Source organism: Macrotis lagotis, chromosome X, assembly GCF_037893015.1.
Source record: "Macrotis lagotis isolate mMagLag1 chromosome X, bilby.v1.9.chrom.fasta, whole genome shotgun sequence".
Classification (NCBI taxonomy): domain Eukaryota; kingdom Metazoa; phylum Chordata; class Mammalia; order Peramelemorphia; family Peramelidae; genus Macrotis; species Macrotis lagotis.
The window spans coordinates 176,504,134-176,524,542 of record NC_133666.1 but is presented as its reverse complement, the minus strand read 5'-3'; the positions used below and the strand labels follow the sequence as shown (position 1 = coordinate 176,524,542).

The window sequence follows — 20,409 nt, the reverse complement described above, 5'->3', positions numbered from 1 at the left end:
TTTTTTCCAGTGAGCAGGAGAAAGACCTTCAAATATAAAGGAAAGAAAATTTAAATAACACAAGTTTATTCAACACCTATTAGAGAGTAGAAAAGAAAATGGAATAATTTATTTTAAAAAATGACCAAAAAGTGTTAATTATGAATCACATTGTGCCCAAAATATTTTGCAAATCTGAGTTTAACAATCAATGATAAAAAAGAACAACACTCAATAAAAAACTAGCATTTGAAACATGCCCCCTCCAAAAAAAAAGAAAAAAAGAAAAGAAAGGCATGAGATTTTTTAGATTGCAGGTTATTTGACCTGCAAGCAACTCAGACATAAGAAAAAAAATAGGAAAGATATGTGGAACTATCAAAGAAAGACCTCAATTCTAGAAACTATTAAAAAGAAAAAAAGGAAATAATGTTTTTTTTAAAAAAATACAGAGAGTGAAGGAAGGAAGGAGAGAGAAAAGGTGACAGAGCAAGATGGCAGAAAGATAGAGACAAAGACACAGAGAGAATGTGTAATTTATAGGTAAAAGAACAATAGAATTTCATCATATTCATGTACCACACTTTATTCAGTCATTTTCCAATAAATATCCTCTTGGTTTCCAATTCTTTACTGCCACCTCAAAAAGTGCTGCTACAAATATTTTTATACATGTTGCTTTTTTAACCCTTTTTTGTTTTCTCTTTGGGATACAGACCTAGGTATATTGCTGGATTAAAGAATATGCAGTTTTATTGCCCTTTGGGTATAATTCCAAATTGGGGAGAGATATATATTCTTTAAAGCAGATGTGCATATTAAAATAAGTATAATAGGGATATGATGGTTAGGAAGACTGTGAAAGTGCTGTGTTTCCATGGACAGCATTTTGCCTACTCAAAAAGGAAATCAAAGGTCCTGGTACTAACTGCCATCAGGAAGGTTGAAAGAGAATGAACCCAGAGAAGTAATCCCAGGTAAATGGGAAAGAAAATGATCATGGGAAGGCCTGAGAGTAGAACTGGAATGTCTAGTCACAAGGAAATTTCTAACAAGGGGGAATATTTGTATCCTCTAAGTGTGAGGCACAATAGGGGCAATTCAGTGAACCAGAGGATACAGCACAGGAACTGGAGTCAGGAGGACCTAAGTTCAAATCCAGCCTCAGACACATAATACTTATCTGTGTTACATTAAGCAAATCACATAATCCCATTGCCTAAAAATAAAAATAAAAAAGAAATAACATGACTTGGACCAAAAAATGTTTAAAAAAAAAAAAGAGTGAGGTGCAACAGGGGAAAAATGGTGGGAAATTATCTACAATTCAATAACAAAGAAATTATTCAAAGAGGGAACTAAAAGATGTTATTTTAAAAGCTTTAATTCCATGTGATGTGTAAAAACTAAGGAATATTAATATTATGAATAAAAAATAAATGCTTAAATAGAAAGGAAAAATAAAGAATGACTAGGCCCAGGTAATGAGATATTAAAAAGACAAAGAAAAAATGAATGTCAGAAGATGAAAAGAAGTAGGTATTTTAATTTAAGTAAGAAAAAGGGGTAAGAATTAAATAATTAAATAAAAGAAGGAAAAAGAAATCAATATGTTAATAAAACTTCAAAAGTAAGAAAATGGGTGACAAATGGGAAGGGAAGAAATGTGAGAGTGAAAAAAAGAACTTGAAAAAGTAGGTTGCATTAAAAATAGATTAAGCAGAATATGAAACTAAAAAAGCTAGGAAAAGAACAAATTAAAGATCCCCAATTAAATATCAAATTAGAAATTCTGAAAATCAAGGGAAAGATAAAGAAAACTGAAAGCAAGAAAATCACTTAATAAAACTAAGAGTAGGTTTTGGGGAAAACAACCAATAAAATAGATAAGCCTTTGACCAATCTCATTTAAAAAAAAAGAATGAAGATAACTAATTACCAGTCTCAAAAATGAAAAGGGAGAACTAACCACCAATGAGGAGGAAATTAGAGAGATAATTCAGTTACTTTGTCAAACTGTATGCCAATAAATTTGACAATCTGAATGAAATAGATGAATATTTTTAAAAAATACAAACTGGGGCAGCTAGGTGGAGCAGTGGATAGAGCACCACCCCTGGAGTCAGGAGTACCTGAATTCAAATCCAGTCTCATACACTTAATAATTACCTAGCTGTGTGGCCTTGGGCAAGCCACTTAACCCTGTTTGCCTTGCAAAAACCTAAAAAAAAAAAAAATACAAACAGAAATTCAAACAGAAGAAAAAAAATACTTAATCCCATTTCAGAAACAAGAAGTTGAAGAAATAATCAATAAGCTCCCTAAAAAAAAGTCTCCAGGTCCAGACAGATTTACAAGTCAATTCTACCAAATATTTAAGGAACAATTTATTTCATTTCTACATAAATTATTTTAAAAAAAGGAGTTCTGCCAAATTCCTTTTATCACACCAACATGGTGCTGATACCAAAACCAGGAAGAGCCAAAAGAGACCAAAAAAAATTATAGACCAATCTCCCTAATGAATATTGATGCAAGAATCTTAAATAAATTTTAGCAATGAGATTATTATCAGGATAATGTACTGTGATCAGACTGGATTTATACCAGGCAGACAGGGATGGTTCAACATTAGGAAAACACTCAACATAATTAAGCATATCAATAGCAAAGCCAAGAGAAATAATATAATTATCTCAATAGATGCTGAAAAATCCTTTGATAAACTACAATATTCACTCCTATTGAAAACACTAGAAAGTTGGGAATAAATGGAATTTTCCTTAAAATAATAAGTAGTATCTATCTAAAACCATCAACAAATAGTATATGTAATGGGGATAAACATGGAGCATTTCCAATAAGATCAAGGGTGCCCATTATCACCATTACCATTCAATATAGTTTTAGATTTAGAAATATTAGTTCTAGAACTAAGAGAAGAAACAGAAATTGAAGAAATCAATATTGGCAATGAGAAAACAAAACTTTCACTCTTTGCAAATCTTCCTGAAACAATTAACAAATTCAGGAAAGCAGCAGGATAAAAAATAAACCCACATAAATCATCAGCATTTCTATATATGAACAGCAAAGTCCAAGAGCAAGAGATAGAAAGAGAAATTCCATTTAAAGTAACTGAAGACAACATTAAATACTTGGGAATCTACATCCTAAGACAAACCCAGAAACTGTATGAACACAATTATAAAGCACTTCTCATTCAAATAAAGTCAGATCTAAATAATTAGAAAAATGTCAATTGTTCATGGTTAGGTTGAACTAATAAAATAAAAATGACAATTCTACCCACATTAAATTAATTATTCAGTGCCATATCAATTCAAATCACCAAATAATTATTACTGAGCTAGGAAAAAGTAATAACAAAATTCATCTGGAGCAACAAAAGGTAAAAAATAGCAAGGGAACTGATGCTAAAAATGTAAAGGAAGGTGGTCCAGTTCTACCATATCTAATAAAGTGGCAGTCATCAAAACTGACTGGTATTGGTTAAGTAATGGATCAGTGGATTAGGATAGGTTCAAAAGAAACAATAGTAAATCACTACAGTTAATCTACTCTTTTACAAATCCAAAGAAATTAGCTTCTGGGATAAGAATTGACTATTTGACAAAAATTTGGGGGAAAATTGGAAAATTATATGGCAGAAACTAGGCATAGACTCACATCTGACAATCTATAACAAAATAAGGTCAAAATGAGTACAAGATTTAGACATAAAGGGCAACACCAAAGATAAATTAATAGAACAAAAATTTATCTATCAGATCTATGGAAAGGGGACAAATTTATGACCAAACAAGGAATAGAGTACGCTACAAACAATAAAATGAATAATTTTGACTATATTGAATTAAAAAAGGTTTTGCACTAATAAAATCAATGGTACCAAAATTAGAAGGAAAGCAGAAAGCTGGGAAACAATCCTCACAACTAGGATTTCTGATAAAGGTCTCATTTCTAAAATATATAGAAAATTGCATCAAATTTATAAGATTGTAAGTCATTCCCCAAATGATAAACGGTCAAAGGATATGAATAGACAGTTTTCAAATGAAATTAAAGTTAAATAAAATCAATTGAAAAAAATGCTCCAAATCATTATTGATAAGAGAAATGCAAATTAAAGCAACTATGAGATATCACCTCACATTTATCAGATTGGCCAGGATGATAAAAAGGAAAAATGATCAATGCTGGAGAGGTTATGGGAGGATTGGTACATTGGTGCATTGCTGGTGGAGTTGTGAAGAGATCCAATCATTCTGGATAGCAATATAGAACTATACCCAAAAAGCTTATAAAACTGCTCATTTCCTTTGACCCAGAAATTTCAATTCTAAATATACATCCAGAAGAAATCATATAAAATGGGAAAAATCCCACATATTCCAAAATATTCATAGCAGCTCTTTTTTGTAGTGGGAAAGAATTGGAAACTGAGGGGATGCCCATCAGTTGGGGAATGGTTAAACAAGTTATGGTACAAGAAAATTATGGAATGAGAAATCATAAATGGTGGAACTCCAGAGAAGCATAGAATAAATTATAGGATCTGATGTTCAATGATGGGACCAGAACCAAGAGAACAATGTACACATTAGCAACAACTTTGTGAGATGATTAACCCTGATAGATGCAGCTGCTCTCAGCAGTTCAGACAACTAGGACATTCCTATTAGAATGGCTATGAACAAAGCTATCCCCATACAGAGGGAAAAAACAAAACAAAACAAAAAATCCTTCAGAATCTGATGAATAATACATTCACTTTTAAAAAGAATAATTTATATATTTATTTACTTTAATCCTAATTCCTCATACAAAAATTGACTAATCTCTAAACATATTCAATATAAATATGCATGTACAATATTAACCTAACTGTTCACCACTGTGGGGGAGTAGGAAATTTTGTAACTTAAAAATAGACAAAAGCATATGGTTGAGTGTTGAAAAATTTTCATAATATTAATTGAAACAATTAATAGCTTCAATAGAATTGCAGACCAAAAATAAACCCATATAAAATCAGTGATATCTCTATAATAAGAACAGAATTCTAGAGAAAAAAACAGAAAGGGAAATAACTAAAATTTCAAATGAAATATTTGGGATTTACTGCCAAAGCAATGAAATACTTACATAGATTTAATTACAAAGTACTCTTAAAGAAATAAAGAACAACTTATATAACTTGAGGAAAATTCAGTACTCAATGGCTGGGTCATGCCAATATAATTAAAATCATAATAGTGCCAAATAAATAGTTTTAATATTATAGCAACTGAACTATCAAAAAATACTTCTGTAAAACTTCATAAAATAACATTTTTAGAAATAAAATTAAGGAGATAATTTTTAAGAAATAAGACTGAAAAAGTAAAAGTATTTTCAGATGTCAAAGTACATTATACAGAAACAATATTCAAAACTATTGAATTTAGTTAAAAGAGTAGAACAATGAAACAAATTAAATAAGGGAGAATTAGAATTAATGGAACCAAAAAATATGGTCTTCAATAAAATTGAAAACATAAATTTCTTAGAAAAGAATTCCTTAAAAAAAATTAAAGAAAGGGGAGGCTCAGTGGCACAGTGGATAGAACACTGGCCCTGGAGTCAGGAGTACCTGAGTTCAAATCCAGCCTCAGACACTTAATAATTACCTAGCTGTGTGGCCTTGGGCAAGCCACTTAACCCCATTTGCCTTGCAAAAAAAAAAACCTAAAAGAAAAATAAATAAATAAATTTAAAGAAGTATCTCTGATAAAGACCTCATTTCTCTAATAATAGAGAACTAAGTCAAATTTATAAGCCTACAAATCATTCCCCAGTTGATAAATGGTCAAAGAAGATACCAGACAGTTTTCAGAAGAAATCAAATTTATTTGTAGTCATACAGAAAAGCTCTAAATCACTAATGATTAGGAAAAAATGCAAACTAAAACAAGTCTGATATGATACCTAGTAACTAATCAGATTGATCAATATGACAAAAAAGGAAAGCAATGAATGTTGGAGGGGATGTGGGAAAATTGGACCACTAATGAGCTTTTATTGGAATTGTGAACTGATCTAACCATTATGGAAAGAAATTTGGAACTATGTCCAAAGGGCTTTAAAATTGTGCATACCCTTTGATCCAATAATACCACTACTATAGATATATATACCAGAATTCAAAAAAAAAAAAAGCAGGGAAGAGGAATAGGAAAACTATTTGTACAAAGTATATTAACAGTTCTTTTCGGGGTAGGAACTGGAAATTGAGGCAATGCCCATCAATTAGGAAATGGCCGAGCAAGTTGTAGGATATGATTATGGAATATTATTGTGCTATAAGAAATGAGAAGCAAAATAATTTCAGGAAAAACCTGGAAATATGTGCATGAACAGATTCAAAGTGAAATAAGCAGAATCAAGAGGGTACTGCATACAGTCACAGCAATATTGTAAGATGAATAACTATGAATGACTTGAGTATTCTCAGCAATACAGTGATTCAAGACAATCACAAAAGACTCATGATGAAAAATGCTATCCACTACCAGATAAAAACTGTTTGTGTCTCAATATAGACCGAAACATACTTTCCCTTTCTTTCTTTCTTTTTTCTTTCTGTCTGTCTGTCTCTTTCTGTCTTTCTTTCTCTTCTTTTTTCTTTCTTCTTTTGTCTTCCTACACAAAATAATATGGAAATGTTTTATAAGTTTACAGATTATAAGCTCTATCAGATTGTGCAGATCTGGCACTCTATAAGAAACTGCCCTTTTTATCACTTATACAGTCACTTGTATTTATAGTTTTGGATTGCAGATCTTTATTTAAGAAATTTGACACAATAATTTTTCCCATTTCATCACCTTTTCTCTAATCCAAGTTGAATTAATTTTATTTGTACAAAAGTTAGTCAATTTCATGTAATCAAAATGATCAATTTTATCTTTTATTTTAGTTTTTGCAAGGCAATGGGGTTATGTCACTTGTCCAAGATCACACAGCTAGGTAATTATTAAATGTCTGAGGCTGGATTTGAACTCAGGTCCTCCTGACTCCAGGGTCAATGCTCTATCCACTGAGCCACCTAGCTGCCCCTCAATTTTATCCTTTAAACGAACTCTATCCCTTGGTAATAAAATTTGAACTCAGCATTGTTTCTAAAAATTGAAAGACTAAAAGAAGAAAGAGAGAAAAACCAATTTGTATGTATAAAAAAATGAAAAATTAGAACTCATAATAATTTAAAAGGAAATAAAGGAAATTATCAAAAAAAAAAGAAAAGAATTCCCAATTTGCTGAGAAATGCTGAGCAAATGGAAAACTGTCTGGCAGAATTTAAACTTACAACATGTAATGACCCACTATCCTTTTCCATAATAAATTAAAAATGGACAAGTAACTTGAATATTACATAGTATATTAAAAATGAAAAGTAAATCATATGCCTTTCTTAACTTTGGGTAGGAAAAATATACTTATTCAAATAAGGGAGAATTTTTTTTCAAAAGATAAAACTGATTATTTTGATTACATGATACTGACATACTTTTACACAAATTAAACTATTACAGCTAGGATAAGAAATAAATAGGGGGAATTATTGTATCAAATTCCTTAAATAAGGATCTCTTAGCCAAAATTATATACTCACAAGTGCAACTGTATGAGAGATAAGGGTACTTAGGTGATGCAGTGGCTAGAGCACTATAGTCAAGAAGATTCATCTTCCTGAGTTCAAATTTGATCTCACACATCTACTAGCTGTATGACTGGGCCAGCCATGACTTGCTTCAGTTTTCTCATCTGTAAAATGATATAGAGAAGGAAATGGTTAATCACTATAATATCTTTACCAAGGAAATCTCAAATGGGGTTGCAAAGAGTCAGAGATAAAGAGAGAAAAGGGATGAAAAGAAGGAAGGAAAGCAAAAAACACTTCCCTATAAAAAAGGTCAAGTGATGTAAATAAGAAATATATCCAAGACATGATTGAAGTTGTGCCTCAAACCCAACAAATTGACAAACTTGAGAGAAGATGAAAATAGTGTCTGAGGGGTGATAAGAAAATAGGCATTCTAGTGCATTGTTGGCAAAATTGCGATTTAAACCAATCATTTTGGAAAGCAATTTAGAATTAGGTAAAGCCGCTAAAATGTCTTTTGACCCAGAGATTTCACTACTAGACATATATTCTAAAGAGATCACCTATGTGTAGGAAATTCTCACATACATTAAAATATTTTAGTAGCAATATTTTGTAGCAAAGAATCAGGAACAATGCAATTTCTCATAGATAACTTACTGTACCAAAAGAAACTATGAATATAGTGAATTCAGAGAAACATGGTAAGACCTTTCATTAACTGATACAGATTGAAATAAGGAAAACCAAAAATAATACACATAATAATCATAATAATGTAAATAGAAATAACAACCACCATAAAAACAATTAAAAATGAGAGTTCCAAATTATCAAAGAACAATTATGTTCTTTGAACTGGACCTGGTTATGAAACTATTCCTTCTGGGAAAACTTATGGTTCATTTCTGTAAAGCTGTAACATTAAAACTAAAAAGTATCAAGAAGAAAAATATTTTTTATTTCATTTGATTTTCATGGCCCAAAGAAGAGACAGGAGACCTCTCCATTCATAAATATATGTGTATATTTTAGGTACATTGATTATTTTGCCAAATTTTTTCTATTTTAAAAATATTCTTTCTTTTATGGAATTAATCTCAGGAGGTAATTAAGGTAGGGACAGAATGGGAAATTTAGATAAAATATACTTGAAATCTATTTGCTTAAAGAGATCATAGATAACTTTGAAAAGAAGAGTTTCAATTGAATAATAAAGTCAGAAGGCAGAGAATTTGGGTGAGAACAAAATAAATATATCTAATAAAGAAGACTTTCTCAAAGTGTTTATATAAGGAAGGAATAAAAAAATTAATGATGGCTAATAATGTAAAGCAAAATTCAGTTTTAATTTTTAAGGATAAGAGAGAAATAAATGGATGAATTTGTAGGCATAAGAGAAGGAGCCAGGAGATAAGGAAAAACTGAAGATTAGAAAAAGGGATAATAATGAAGGCAATCTGTTGGAAAAATGAGAGGGAACTAGATCTAGGATGTGTGTGTCATGTGCTTTGCAAGAGGTTTGCAAAAAGGGCCCATTTTTCACTTGAGACAAGAATGAGGGAGGAGATAGTAGAGGAAGACGTCTATGTGGTATGGGATGAAGAAAGATGGAGTGGGGATTTGTCAATGGGATACCAGTTCTAGAAGCATGTGCAATTTGGGAGCATTTGTTGAATCTATTTCTGGAAGTACCAGGTCTTCCTATCTGCTTGCTGTTAGGTAGAGTACATCAAGTATTTCTGTATCCTAGCATCCTAGATCAAGAAGAGAAAATGTCCTGAAGAATATTAAATTTCTGGATAATTTAGTAACTCAGATATTTAAATAGGAAAGAGTAAATTATTGAATAGCTTGAAATTTAGGAGAGAGAAAAAAAATGTAGCCCCCTTAGCTGCAGAAACAAGAAATCAAATTGAATATGCAGAACGAGAGACTTCAGATTGTGTCATAGGTATATATTTGGGTTTAGAGGTGTGAGGTGATGATTAATTTTCTGTGGGGAGTTCAGTAAACCAATATCTATTGTTATCTTGAGATCACTATATCTTAAGGACTGGGAACTATTTTACACACGTCTGCATAGAATAAGACATAAACTATTACAGATGGTAAATGCTGGACATGAAGAAAATAATCCAGAGAATTATGATTTAGACAAGTTATAGACAGGACGGAAACTATAACCAACAATTTGAACTTCGATCTTCAGTGCTCTCCCACTTGGAGTAACTCTTAGCTGCAGCATGACCTTGATTATAGTAACCAGATTTCATAATCAGTTTTTATATGGCAATCTGCAGGTCGGAGAGTTGTGGATTAAGACATAACAATTCTAGAATGGCATTAGAAAAAATTTACAGATATTTTGATAGCAAACACCAAAGTTTTCATATGATTCCAATACATATTTAGCCCCTTTCAATACCACTCTTCCAATTTTTCTTCTCCAGGTAAAAAAAAATGTACTAATTGAACCCACCCACTTCACCACCATTCTGCATCATGTCTCTCTTATCTAGTAAACGTCAAAATGATTTGGAGTACTTCCCCCAAAAAAGGAAGAAAAGGAGAAATCTCGTGAAAGGAAAATAAATGAAATACAAGTACATTTTGGTTTGGCATTTTATCTAAACCATAATATTTAGCACTAATTTTGGAAAACCTATAGAAAATTCAGAAATAATAATAATAATAATAATAATAATAATAATAATAATAATAATTGTTTTCTACCTTTAGAAAGATTTAGGTTAAATAAAATTTCTTCATTTTATACTTTATCATCAGTATGGTAAGTATATATGATTTCTCCCTGAACTCATTGCATTAGAATTATAATTATCGAGATAAACATTTATTGCTTTAACTAAATCTCTTCAATATGACTGAAGAAAGCCACTCTCCATTTAGGTAGGCAGTTTATAGCTCCCAATGAAAATAAATAGCTCCTACTTATCACTAAAGTAAGAAATTATTCATTTTTAGTTGAGGCATAATTGTGTTTCAATTTCTGTAACTTAAAGGTTCTCCCATAAATATTTTGTTTTAATGCTGATATATCTATAATATCTATATCTAGTATATCTTGAACATATTATATATATGATATATATGATAAGTAAATACAAATATGATAAGTAAATACATTCATAATAAGCAAAATTAAAACATTTCTTTCATAATTGAGGCTAATAGAAAAAGCTGAGAATTTGAATTATTTTAGCAAATTCAAGTCATTGAGGTGAATTTCTTTTTGTGTTCATCTATTCATGAGTTCTTTCATGGATTATTTTTTTAATACATGAATCTCAATACTGCAAGCAGATACTATAAACCTGGGGAATAGCTTTCAAATAATACTAATAACTGAGTTTATACCGAAATTTCATTAATTATTTAGAAGCATTAATTATGGAGCTTCAAAATATCTAGGGGAAGAAGAAAAATTAATATGTTGATCTTATAGGGGTACATAGAGACCACACAAGGTCAATTTTTGTGTGAGGGATTGACTAGGGGTGGGGGGAATGCAAAGGAGGGACTAACACCTTTATCCTTCCAACCCTCTCTGTAGATGTGCTTTACCTTAAACAAAGATCACAAAGCATGTCAACAATATCAGAGAATTATATATTTTCAAACCTGGTAAGGACTATCTCTATTCTAACCCAGAACATAAAAATACTTCCCACTGCATCACAGTACAGCCTACTAAAACAATTTTACTGTTAGGAAAAAATATAACAAAATTCATTTGGAAGAACAAAAGGTCAAGAATTTCAAAGAAACTAAGGGGAAAAAATGTCAAGGAAGGAGATTCAGCAGCTCCAGACTAAAAAATATATTGTAAAGAGAGAGCATTTTTGAAATGTAAAATTGATTATCTTAAATTAAAATTTTCTTGTATAAATAAAGCCAATGCCCCAAATGACAAATGGTCAAAGGAAATGCAAAGGCAATTTTCAGATGAGAAAATCAAAGCTATTTATAGTCATGTGAAAAATTGCTCTTAATCATTATTGATTAGAGAAATGTAAATTAAAGCATCTCTAAGATACAACCTCATCCCTCTCAGATTGACCAAAATGACCAGAAAGGATAATAATCATTGGGGTTATTTTTAGGGGGGGGGGGTTTGCAAGGCAAATGGGGTTACGTGGCTTGCCCAAGGCCACACAGCTAGGTAATTATTAAGTGTTTGAGACCAGATTTAAACCTAGGTACTTCTGACTCCAGGGCCGGTGCTTTATCCACTGTGCCACCTAGCCACCCCGATAATAATCATTGTTGGAGGGAATGTGGGAAATATGGGACACTAATGCATTGTTGGTGGAGCTGTGAACTGATCCAACCTTTCCAGAGAGCAATTTGGAATTATGCACAATGGGCAATAAGAATGTGCATACCCTTTGATCCAGTAATACCTCTACTGGGTCTATACCCTGAAGAGATCATGAAAAAGGGTAAAAACATCACTTGTACAAAAAATATCCATAGCAGCTCTGCTTGTGGTACAAAGAAGTGAAAACTGAGGGAATCTTCATCAATTGGAGAGTGACTGAACAAATTGTGGTAGATGTATGTGATGAAACACTATTGTTCTATTGGAAATCAGAAGGGATGAGATTTCAGAGAAACCTGGAAAGACTTGCATGAACTGATGCTGAGAGACATGAGCAGAACCAGAAGAACATTGTATACCATAACAGCAACATGGGGGTAATGATCAACCTTAGTGGACCTACTCATTCCATCAGTGCAATAATTGGGTACAATTTTAGGGTGTCTGTGACAGATAATACCATCTGTATCAAGAGAAAGAATTGTGGAGCTTAAACAAAGACCAAAGATTAATACCTTCAATTTTTTAAAAAGTTGTACATAATTTTGCTATCTGATATACTTTTTCCTTCCTCAAAGATGCTTTTTTCTCTCAACACATTCAATTTTGATCAATGCATATCATAGAAACAATGTATAGCATAGAAATAACATAAAGCTTATCAGATTGCTTTCTGAGGGGGGAAGAGGGAGAGAAGGGAGGGTGGGGAACAGAAAATGTAAATTTCAAAACCTTACAAAAATGATAAGTAGAAACTACTATTGTATATAATTGGAAAACAAGCAAAATATTTATATAATAAAAATAAATAAATAAACAAATAAAGTCAATGTAGCCAAGAATAGAAGGCATCCAGAAAATTTTGGGAAACCTTTCATAGATAATCCCTTAGATAGGCTGATTGTGCTGGAATATTTCTGTGATATAAAAAATGATCAGCCAGGGGAGGGAGGGGGGAGGGGGCAGCTAGGTGGTGCAGTGGATAGAGCAAAGATCCTGGAGTCAGGAGGACCTGAGTTCAGATCCAGCTTCAGATACTTAATAATTGCCTAGCTGTGTGACCTTGGGAAAGTCACTTAACCCTATTGTCTTAAATAAATTAAAAAAAAAATTTTTAAAGAAATGATTAGCTAGTTTGTTCAGAAAAAGCATAGAAAAACTTGAACCTAAGAAGGGAAATGCTATCCACCTCCAGAGAAAAATGACAAATAGAAATATGTATATTATGATCTTATATCTATGCATATTTGCATATATGTATGTACACATGTATTTATAGCTATCTCTCTATATATGAATATATATACTAAGTGTATATATATTAAAAGTGGATACCTCCACTTTTAATTGTATAAAATAAAATAAAAAATGAACAGTACAGAACAAAAGAAAACCTAAAAGGAAGCAAAGAAAAGCAGTGTAACTGTGAAGACGATGTTTAATATTTATTACATAAATGGAAATTTTCTTGAAATGGAAATTTATTGCTTTTTATTGAATTCTCTTTTATATTCTGCCATGTACATGAAAATGTTCTTTGTTCTTTTTCTTATTTTGCACTTGTTGGCACATATCTATTGACTCAGTTTCTCAAGAGATGCTGAAGCTAATGAGTTGTTTGAACTCCAAGTTCAGAACTGAAGAAAATCTAAAACTGATTGGGGTTCTGGATTATTTTGCATCAATATGCTGAGCCTCCAAGAGTGGAAGTACTGGGTTACCTAAGCTAGGTGAACTAGCCCAAGGTTTCAGTTAGGGAAGGAGAGGGAGGGAAAAAAGAAGGAAGGAGAATCAATCTCCTCTCAAAACAACCCATTCAACTTTGAATAACTCTAATTTTTGTGAATTGTTTCCTGATGTGGTCTACAATTGATTTCTCTGGAACTTCTACCCATTGATCTTGGTTCTACCTTTAGGTCAATGATCCCATTTTTTTTAAAATCACACATGGCTATTAGTATAAACAATTGAATATCCCTCTATAAATGTTTATTTGCGTACTTAAAATTATTTATGTGTATATTTAATTAATAATAATCATATATGTTACAAAAAATTAAAGATTTAGAAATGAGATAAAGTTGAAGCTATATTATAACTTCTCTCTTACAATGTATTATATTATTATTATTATTATTATTATTATAGAGTCAAGAGATAGTCCCAAGACTTAATTGAGTAGGATGATGATGATGATCAGAACTATGTTTTGGGAAAAATCACTTTGATAGTTCTTTTGAAAACTGCTGTGACAAGCATTTTCCTTGGCCTCAGAATGCTTGATTTTACTTTTTAAACATTCTATTTATTCTATGAGTGATTTTAGATAGTTCATTTAACCATCTTTGGCCTTCATCTGTCAATAGGCAGTTGGACTCCTGGATCTCTAAGGTCTCTTCCAGTTTCCAATCATGTGAATGAATGAATAAATGAATGAATGAATGAACATATTTTAAGTGGTTACAAATAGGCATAGTATGGAAGGGACATCCTTAATATACCAAAGCTGACCTGATATTATTCAAATGAATATCTATATAATCTCTATAACCCACTCATAGCAGTTATCAATGAGAGTTAATCTCCCTAAAACTACCCAGTCAGAGAAGTCAAAAATCAAAGGCAATTCAGCCTGAAATAATCTCACAACTGAAAGAATTAGGGCAGTATAGAATATTATGGGTGGAAAGGAGTTTCAAGATCATCCAGTCTAGTTCAAAGCCACCATTTTATTGATGAGGAAACTGAGATCCAGCAAGGTGAGATTTTTTTTTTTTAGCAAATTGAAAGCCATTCAATGATCTAAAGTCACAATTAGCTTTCTTTGCCTCCACTAAATCGGAAATGAGTTTAACATTCAAGTTGCATATTCACCCTTCATCAGAGCATAATGAGCAACATAGTAATCAGATTATCCTAAAGCTTTAAGCAGGTACTATATAAGTTAGGAAAAATGACATTCTTGGCTGAAAAACAGCAACCTCCTGTGGACTCTATCTTAGTCCTACTCAGAGCCCTATTTGAGTAAACAGGCTACTATGAATATAATTATAGAAAGTGGCCTTACTTTTCCAAAGCACTTTGCTCTAATCTCTCAGCTTCCTTCTTCTGCCGTTCTTGATGCTTCCTGACACGTGTTTCCCACAATCCTCTTATGACAGAAATGTCAAACACGATCACTTTATGTCCCATATTGGTAACATGAAGCTTCCCTATGTAACAAAAAAAAAAGTTAGCTTCCACAAAAAAAGGTTAATTTTTAAATAAGAGATTTAAAATGGAAACAGAAAGTGAATGAATCAAGAATCTATAATAATAATAATTGAATGCTAACTGCTTATAACATATATATACATATATATATATATATATATATATGTATATATATGGGGCCTGCAGTAGAACCATCCATTAGCAAGACATATGGCCCAGCTATGACTCAATAGATAGATTTCATTAAATTCCATGAGATACATAGAAATTGTGACTTATACAGAATCATGTATCTAGTCTATGATAATCAGAAACAGTGCTTGGGCATAAGTTCTATTTTCCTGACTCCAATTAGCCCCCCATCTACTTACAATAATAAATTTTACTAATATAATAATAGTCTTCCAGCAAAAAAGTAGTGATCCAAAACAAACCAAAAAGAATTCTAAAAATGAGAGAGATTCATATATGAGTTGTCACATAGTTTCAGAGGCCTATTAGATGCTCATTTATTCAAAATTATTTAGAAAATGAGGTTTTCTAATTATTTTGTTTTCAGTTAAGTAAGTTAAAATAGGAAAAAATAGAACCTTTGTTAAAAACTCTTTCTAAAACATATTTACTTTCCTTCCTTATTAAAATAGTATGAAAATAAAAGAATCCTTCACTGATAATTCATTATCTTCTTTCTCTTAATGTTTGCTTTTATCTCATAACATCCTTATCTCTGTAATGTTATGCATATGGGCAACTAGATGGTGAAGTGGAGAAAGTACCAGGTCTGAATTCAAATCTGGTACTTACTGTGTAACTCTGGGCAAGTCACTAAACCCTGTTTGCCTTAGTTTCCTCATCTATAAAATGAGCTAGAGAAAAAAAAATGACAAATCACTTCTCTAACTTTGCCAAAAAAGTGGGGGTGGGGTTCACAAGGGGTTAAATATGACTAAAAAACAACTAAAAATAACAACAATCTTTGATTACCTGGATTTAAAACCTTAGCGCAATCTTCATTTTCCTTGATCCTCTAATACCAACTCATTCCATTAGGCACCCATGATCTTGTCAGTTCTATTTCTGCAATGTCTCTTATGTCTGTTCCCTTTTTACTGTTCCTTATAACACCAGTCTAACTGTAGTCTTCATTATCTCTTTTTCTGGATCTTTAAAATATGTTTCTAACTTGTATATCTTTGTACAATCTATATTACATGATTCCTAATTTAACTGAATCATGACATAGGATCACAGATTTAAACTTGGAAAGGACTTCAGTGGCAGTCTAGTCCAACCTTTTTGTCTTTGAGCATGATAATCCCAGAAGAGTTTATAGCTCTCTTTTCTCCATCTTTATCCACCTTGCCTGGATAAAACAATAATTTCCAAAATAATTTGGATAATCTTAGGTGAGCCTAGAATTATTTTAGAGGTTATATTGCAGGAAGATTGGGGAAAGGATTCCCTGAACTCAAAAGAGATTCTAACACAGATGTTGTGTAAACCATCCAGGTGCTGGAGGTGAGAGACCATTAGTCTGAAATTCTTGATAAATTCTGGTATATAGAATCTACTTAGAGAGATGACATGGATAAGCTTCTTTGAGGCCAGAGATGAGCAGAAACAGTGAGACAAGGAAAGATTTTTGAAACAAGCACTTTGGGGGGAGGGTACTATATTAAAACATGACCCGGGAAAAGTGTCTCCAGCTCAGACAAAGGTATCTGGAATATCATACCTCACCTTCTACTATGGACCAGATTTGTACTGATGGGATGCTGAAATGGAAAATGGAAATAATGTCATCTACCTCTAGGAAAGAACTGGATTCACTCATTTATTCACCAAACATTCATTGTGCACCTACTATCTGCCAGGTGCTATATTGTAGTCACAAGGACAAAATCTAAAGAACCTCTGTCTTCATGGAACTTACAAGTTATTCAACGGGAGCATTTACAGAGAAAACTAAATGCAGATACAAAATAAATACAAAGTAAACTTCAGACAGAACAATACTTCCCATGACCATGAACAACTGTAAAAGGAAGTATCCATAGGCCTAGCAATCACTTTCATTCTAATGGGACTTACAGAGTAGTTAAGGGAAAATGAAGAGTAACATGCCAGAATAGGAGTCAAATGGCACAGACAAATATGCTTTTTGCAAAGGAGATCCAAGTTATCAATAGTCATAATGAACAAATTGTTTCAGATTACTAGTAATTACAGAAATACAAATCAAAACAATCACCAACAGATTGACAAAGCAGAGGAAAAAAGAAAATAACAAGTGCATTTTGTGAAGCTGTGAACTGCTCTGACCACTCTGGGAAAAAAATCTTGGAACTATGTCCTCAAACAGCAAAATGTCTATGTCCTTTGATTCAGGGAATTGGGATTCAGCCTACATCCCAAAGAGATCAAAATATCCATATGTACAAAAATATTTGTAGTGTTTCTTTTTAATGTATTTTAAGAATGTCTGATAAATTATGAAATTTAACTTATAATATGTTAAGAAATGTTGAAAGTGATGGTTTCAAAGAAACCTGGGAAAACTTCCATGAACTGAGTGGAGTGAGCTGAACCAGGAAAATAATTTGATTTCAGCAATGTGGAAAAGGAAAAGAACTTTGAATTAAGAACTCTGATCAACATGATGACCAACCACAATTCCAAAGGCCTAATGATAAAAGAGGTTATCCACCACCTAACATAGGAGTGATGAACACAGAGTGTGGACTAAGCCATTCATTTTAGAGCTACTTATTGTGCTTCTTTGTTTTGCTTACCTTATGTATAATTGTAACAAGAGTTTTGTTTTTGGTTTTTTTTCCCTTTTTTAAGTCATGTAGAGGTAAGAGGGAGAAAAATAAAAATAATCATATGAACAAAAACAAATAAAATTTTAATTAAAGAAATGGAGGGAATTTTAGATGAAGAGAGATCATAGCTACACCAGTCAGAATTTCACTGAGGCTACTTCACTCAAGGCATGATTCAAGTAACTCAAGTCTCCAGAAACTCAAGGGTCTCCCATAGGTAAATTTCACTACTTTTTATGTTCTCTATATCCTATATACCATAAGCTTTGTTGTAACAGTTATATTCTTTGATCTAAAAAAATAAATATTTTAATTTGTTTAAATTTGTGAAGAAGATATGTATTAAATATATGTAATATATACATACATGTATGTATAGGGAGCTGATATTTCAAAAATGAAGTCTCCAGTTTGTGAATTCAAGAAGTGGTAAATCCCCAAAGATTAAATTGGGCCTTTCTTGTCATATGAAAACCCCTAAAATATAGATTGCATTTTTATTGAGGAATCTCATTACTAAAGAAATTAATTCTTTGGATATGGAAATTCATTAAAGAAGTATAATGAGGGATTGACTATTGGGAGAAAAGACCTGAGAGAAGGAAAAAGGAAAACCATAGATGCATAATGATCCAACTTTTGGAAGCACTTGATGATGAAAATGGAGGAACTTGACTCTTCTCTTCTAGGACTATACATATAAGTAATACTAAAATCAGGTCATCTTCCCTGAAGGGAATAGGACAAAAAATATTACATGCTTCCTGTTGTGCCTAACATCCCTCCTACCTGGGCCCTGACTCAGCATTCAATTAATAAACTTTTCTCCATCACTCATTAAGCAGACAGGAAATAGACACAGACTACTTATGAATTATCTAAAGTGGAAAGTTGGATGCCCCCATTCTATATGTAAATGAACTTCCAGATCTTGGATCAACAATAGGCAAAGTTTCTGTTTATACTATCAGTACTGGGTCCCTCCTCCCCTTTCCAATTACATAGGCAAAAACATCCCCATTTTTCTGTGCAGATCTTTTTTGCTTCCATAAGAGCATTCACAGCATCAGAAAATGGGGCAGAGAGTATACAAATGTGCTGAAAAGTGTCATTCATGATTAGCGATGCAAGGCCAAAAGACCAAGTAAGCATTAACCTACTTATTGCTACTCTTAATATAAGATCTTGATCCATCAAAAAATTGATTTTTTTAAAAAATTGAACCATATCTATAAAGACATTCTTGCTTATAAATGATCTCAGACGACTAAAGGTGGAGGAACACTTCACAGTTTCTCCTCAGAAAGTCACAGGACAGAGAAGGAGAAATGGGGAGGTATGACATTGGTTTTGTAATGTGTCCAAAATAAAAAAGAAACATAATTTCATAGTATTTTTAATCATCTCATTTTGGATTCTTAGACCACCATGGAGATAATTATAACATATATCAACAATTGTTGAAACATATGAAAACACAAAGAAATTCTAGAAACTTAACAGAATCTCTGAATCTCTAACATAAACTCTGATATTTAGTGACATAATTGTAAAGGAAGTCACCAGAAAGGTTGGAGAAAATGTTGGAAAATGCCACTCATGATTAGGAATAAAAAAAGACCAAGAGGAACTGTAAGCAAAAGGTTATCCAGAAAGCTTTCATCTGTATATCATGAATACTTTCTTCAACAATAAGACAGTCAGCAAGTGAGCATTAAAATTAGCTATGAATGACTGCTTGCTGAGCTGGGAGTCATTTCAAAATAATCTATCTGTATGGCCAAATCATCATCTGGTTAATGCAAAGGTCAAATAAACATCAAATTACCAAAAAAGTTAAAGAAAAGAGAACACTATATGAAATTCCAATGACTTCACATCAAACTATTTACATAAGCTATTAACTCTTTAAAACGCTAAATAAATAAAACTAAAAACATCATCTCTAATTACTATTTTTCGAAAAATTTATACAACTGAAAATATTCCACACAAAGAGACCAACAAAAGAGCACAAGGAACCACCTCAGATAGCACTTGATCTCCTAATAAAAGTAGGGAGAGATGATAGCCAAGGTCAGTATGAGTTCAGGATATAAGCTCTCATCTGAAAAAAAAAATTATTGAAAAGAGAGGGAGATTGGGAGCACTTCCCCAAATAGCAAAAAATGGCAGGAAATAGCATTTCTTCAGAAAGCTTGGCATGAGAAACATTTGGGTGAAATTGGATAAAGGACAGTAAATAGGTATGAAATGGAATGTTTACCAACATTAACAATGAGAATAAAACCACCACTCTAGTAGCCTGTGTGTTATGTAAAGAAATATAGGGAAAAGAAAATACAAACTCTCATATCTATAAAAAATATAAAGTTTTC

At 32.1% G+C, this 20,409-nt stretch overlaps 1 protein-coding gene across 2 annotated transcripts in view; it reads right to left on the bottom strand.

The window, feature by feature from the left end:
* The window catches only part of LRRC2 (leucine rich repeat containing 2), a 214,793-nt gene that overhangs the window by 176,256 nt on the left and 18,128 nt on the right, over window positions 1-20,409 (bottom strand). For both annotated transcript variants that reach the window (XM_074207290.1, XM_074207291.1), the window contains exon 2: window positions 15,061-15,205. In XM_074207290.1, coding sequence (XP_074063391.1) covers window positions 15,061-15,185 — 125 coding nt within the window. In that variant the 5' untranslated portion in view covers window positions 15,186-15,205. The remainder of the gene's footprint in view (window positions 1-15,060; window positions 15,206-20,409) is intronic.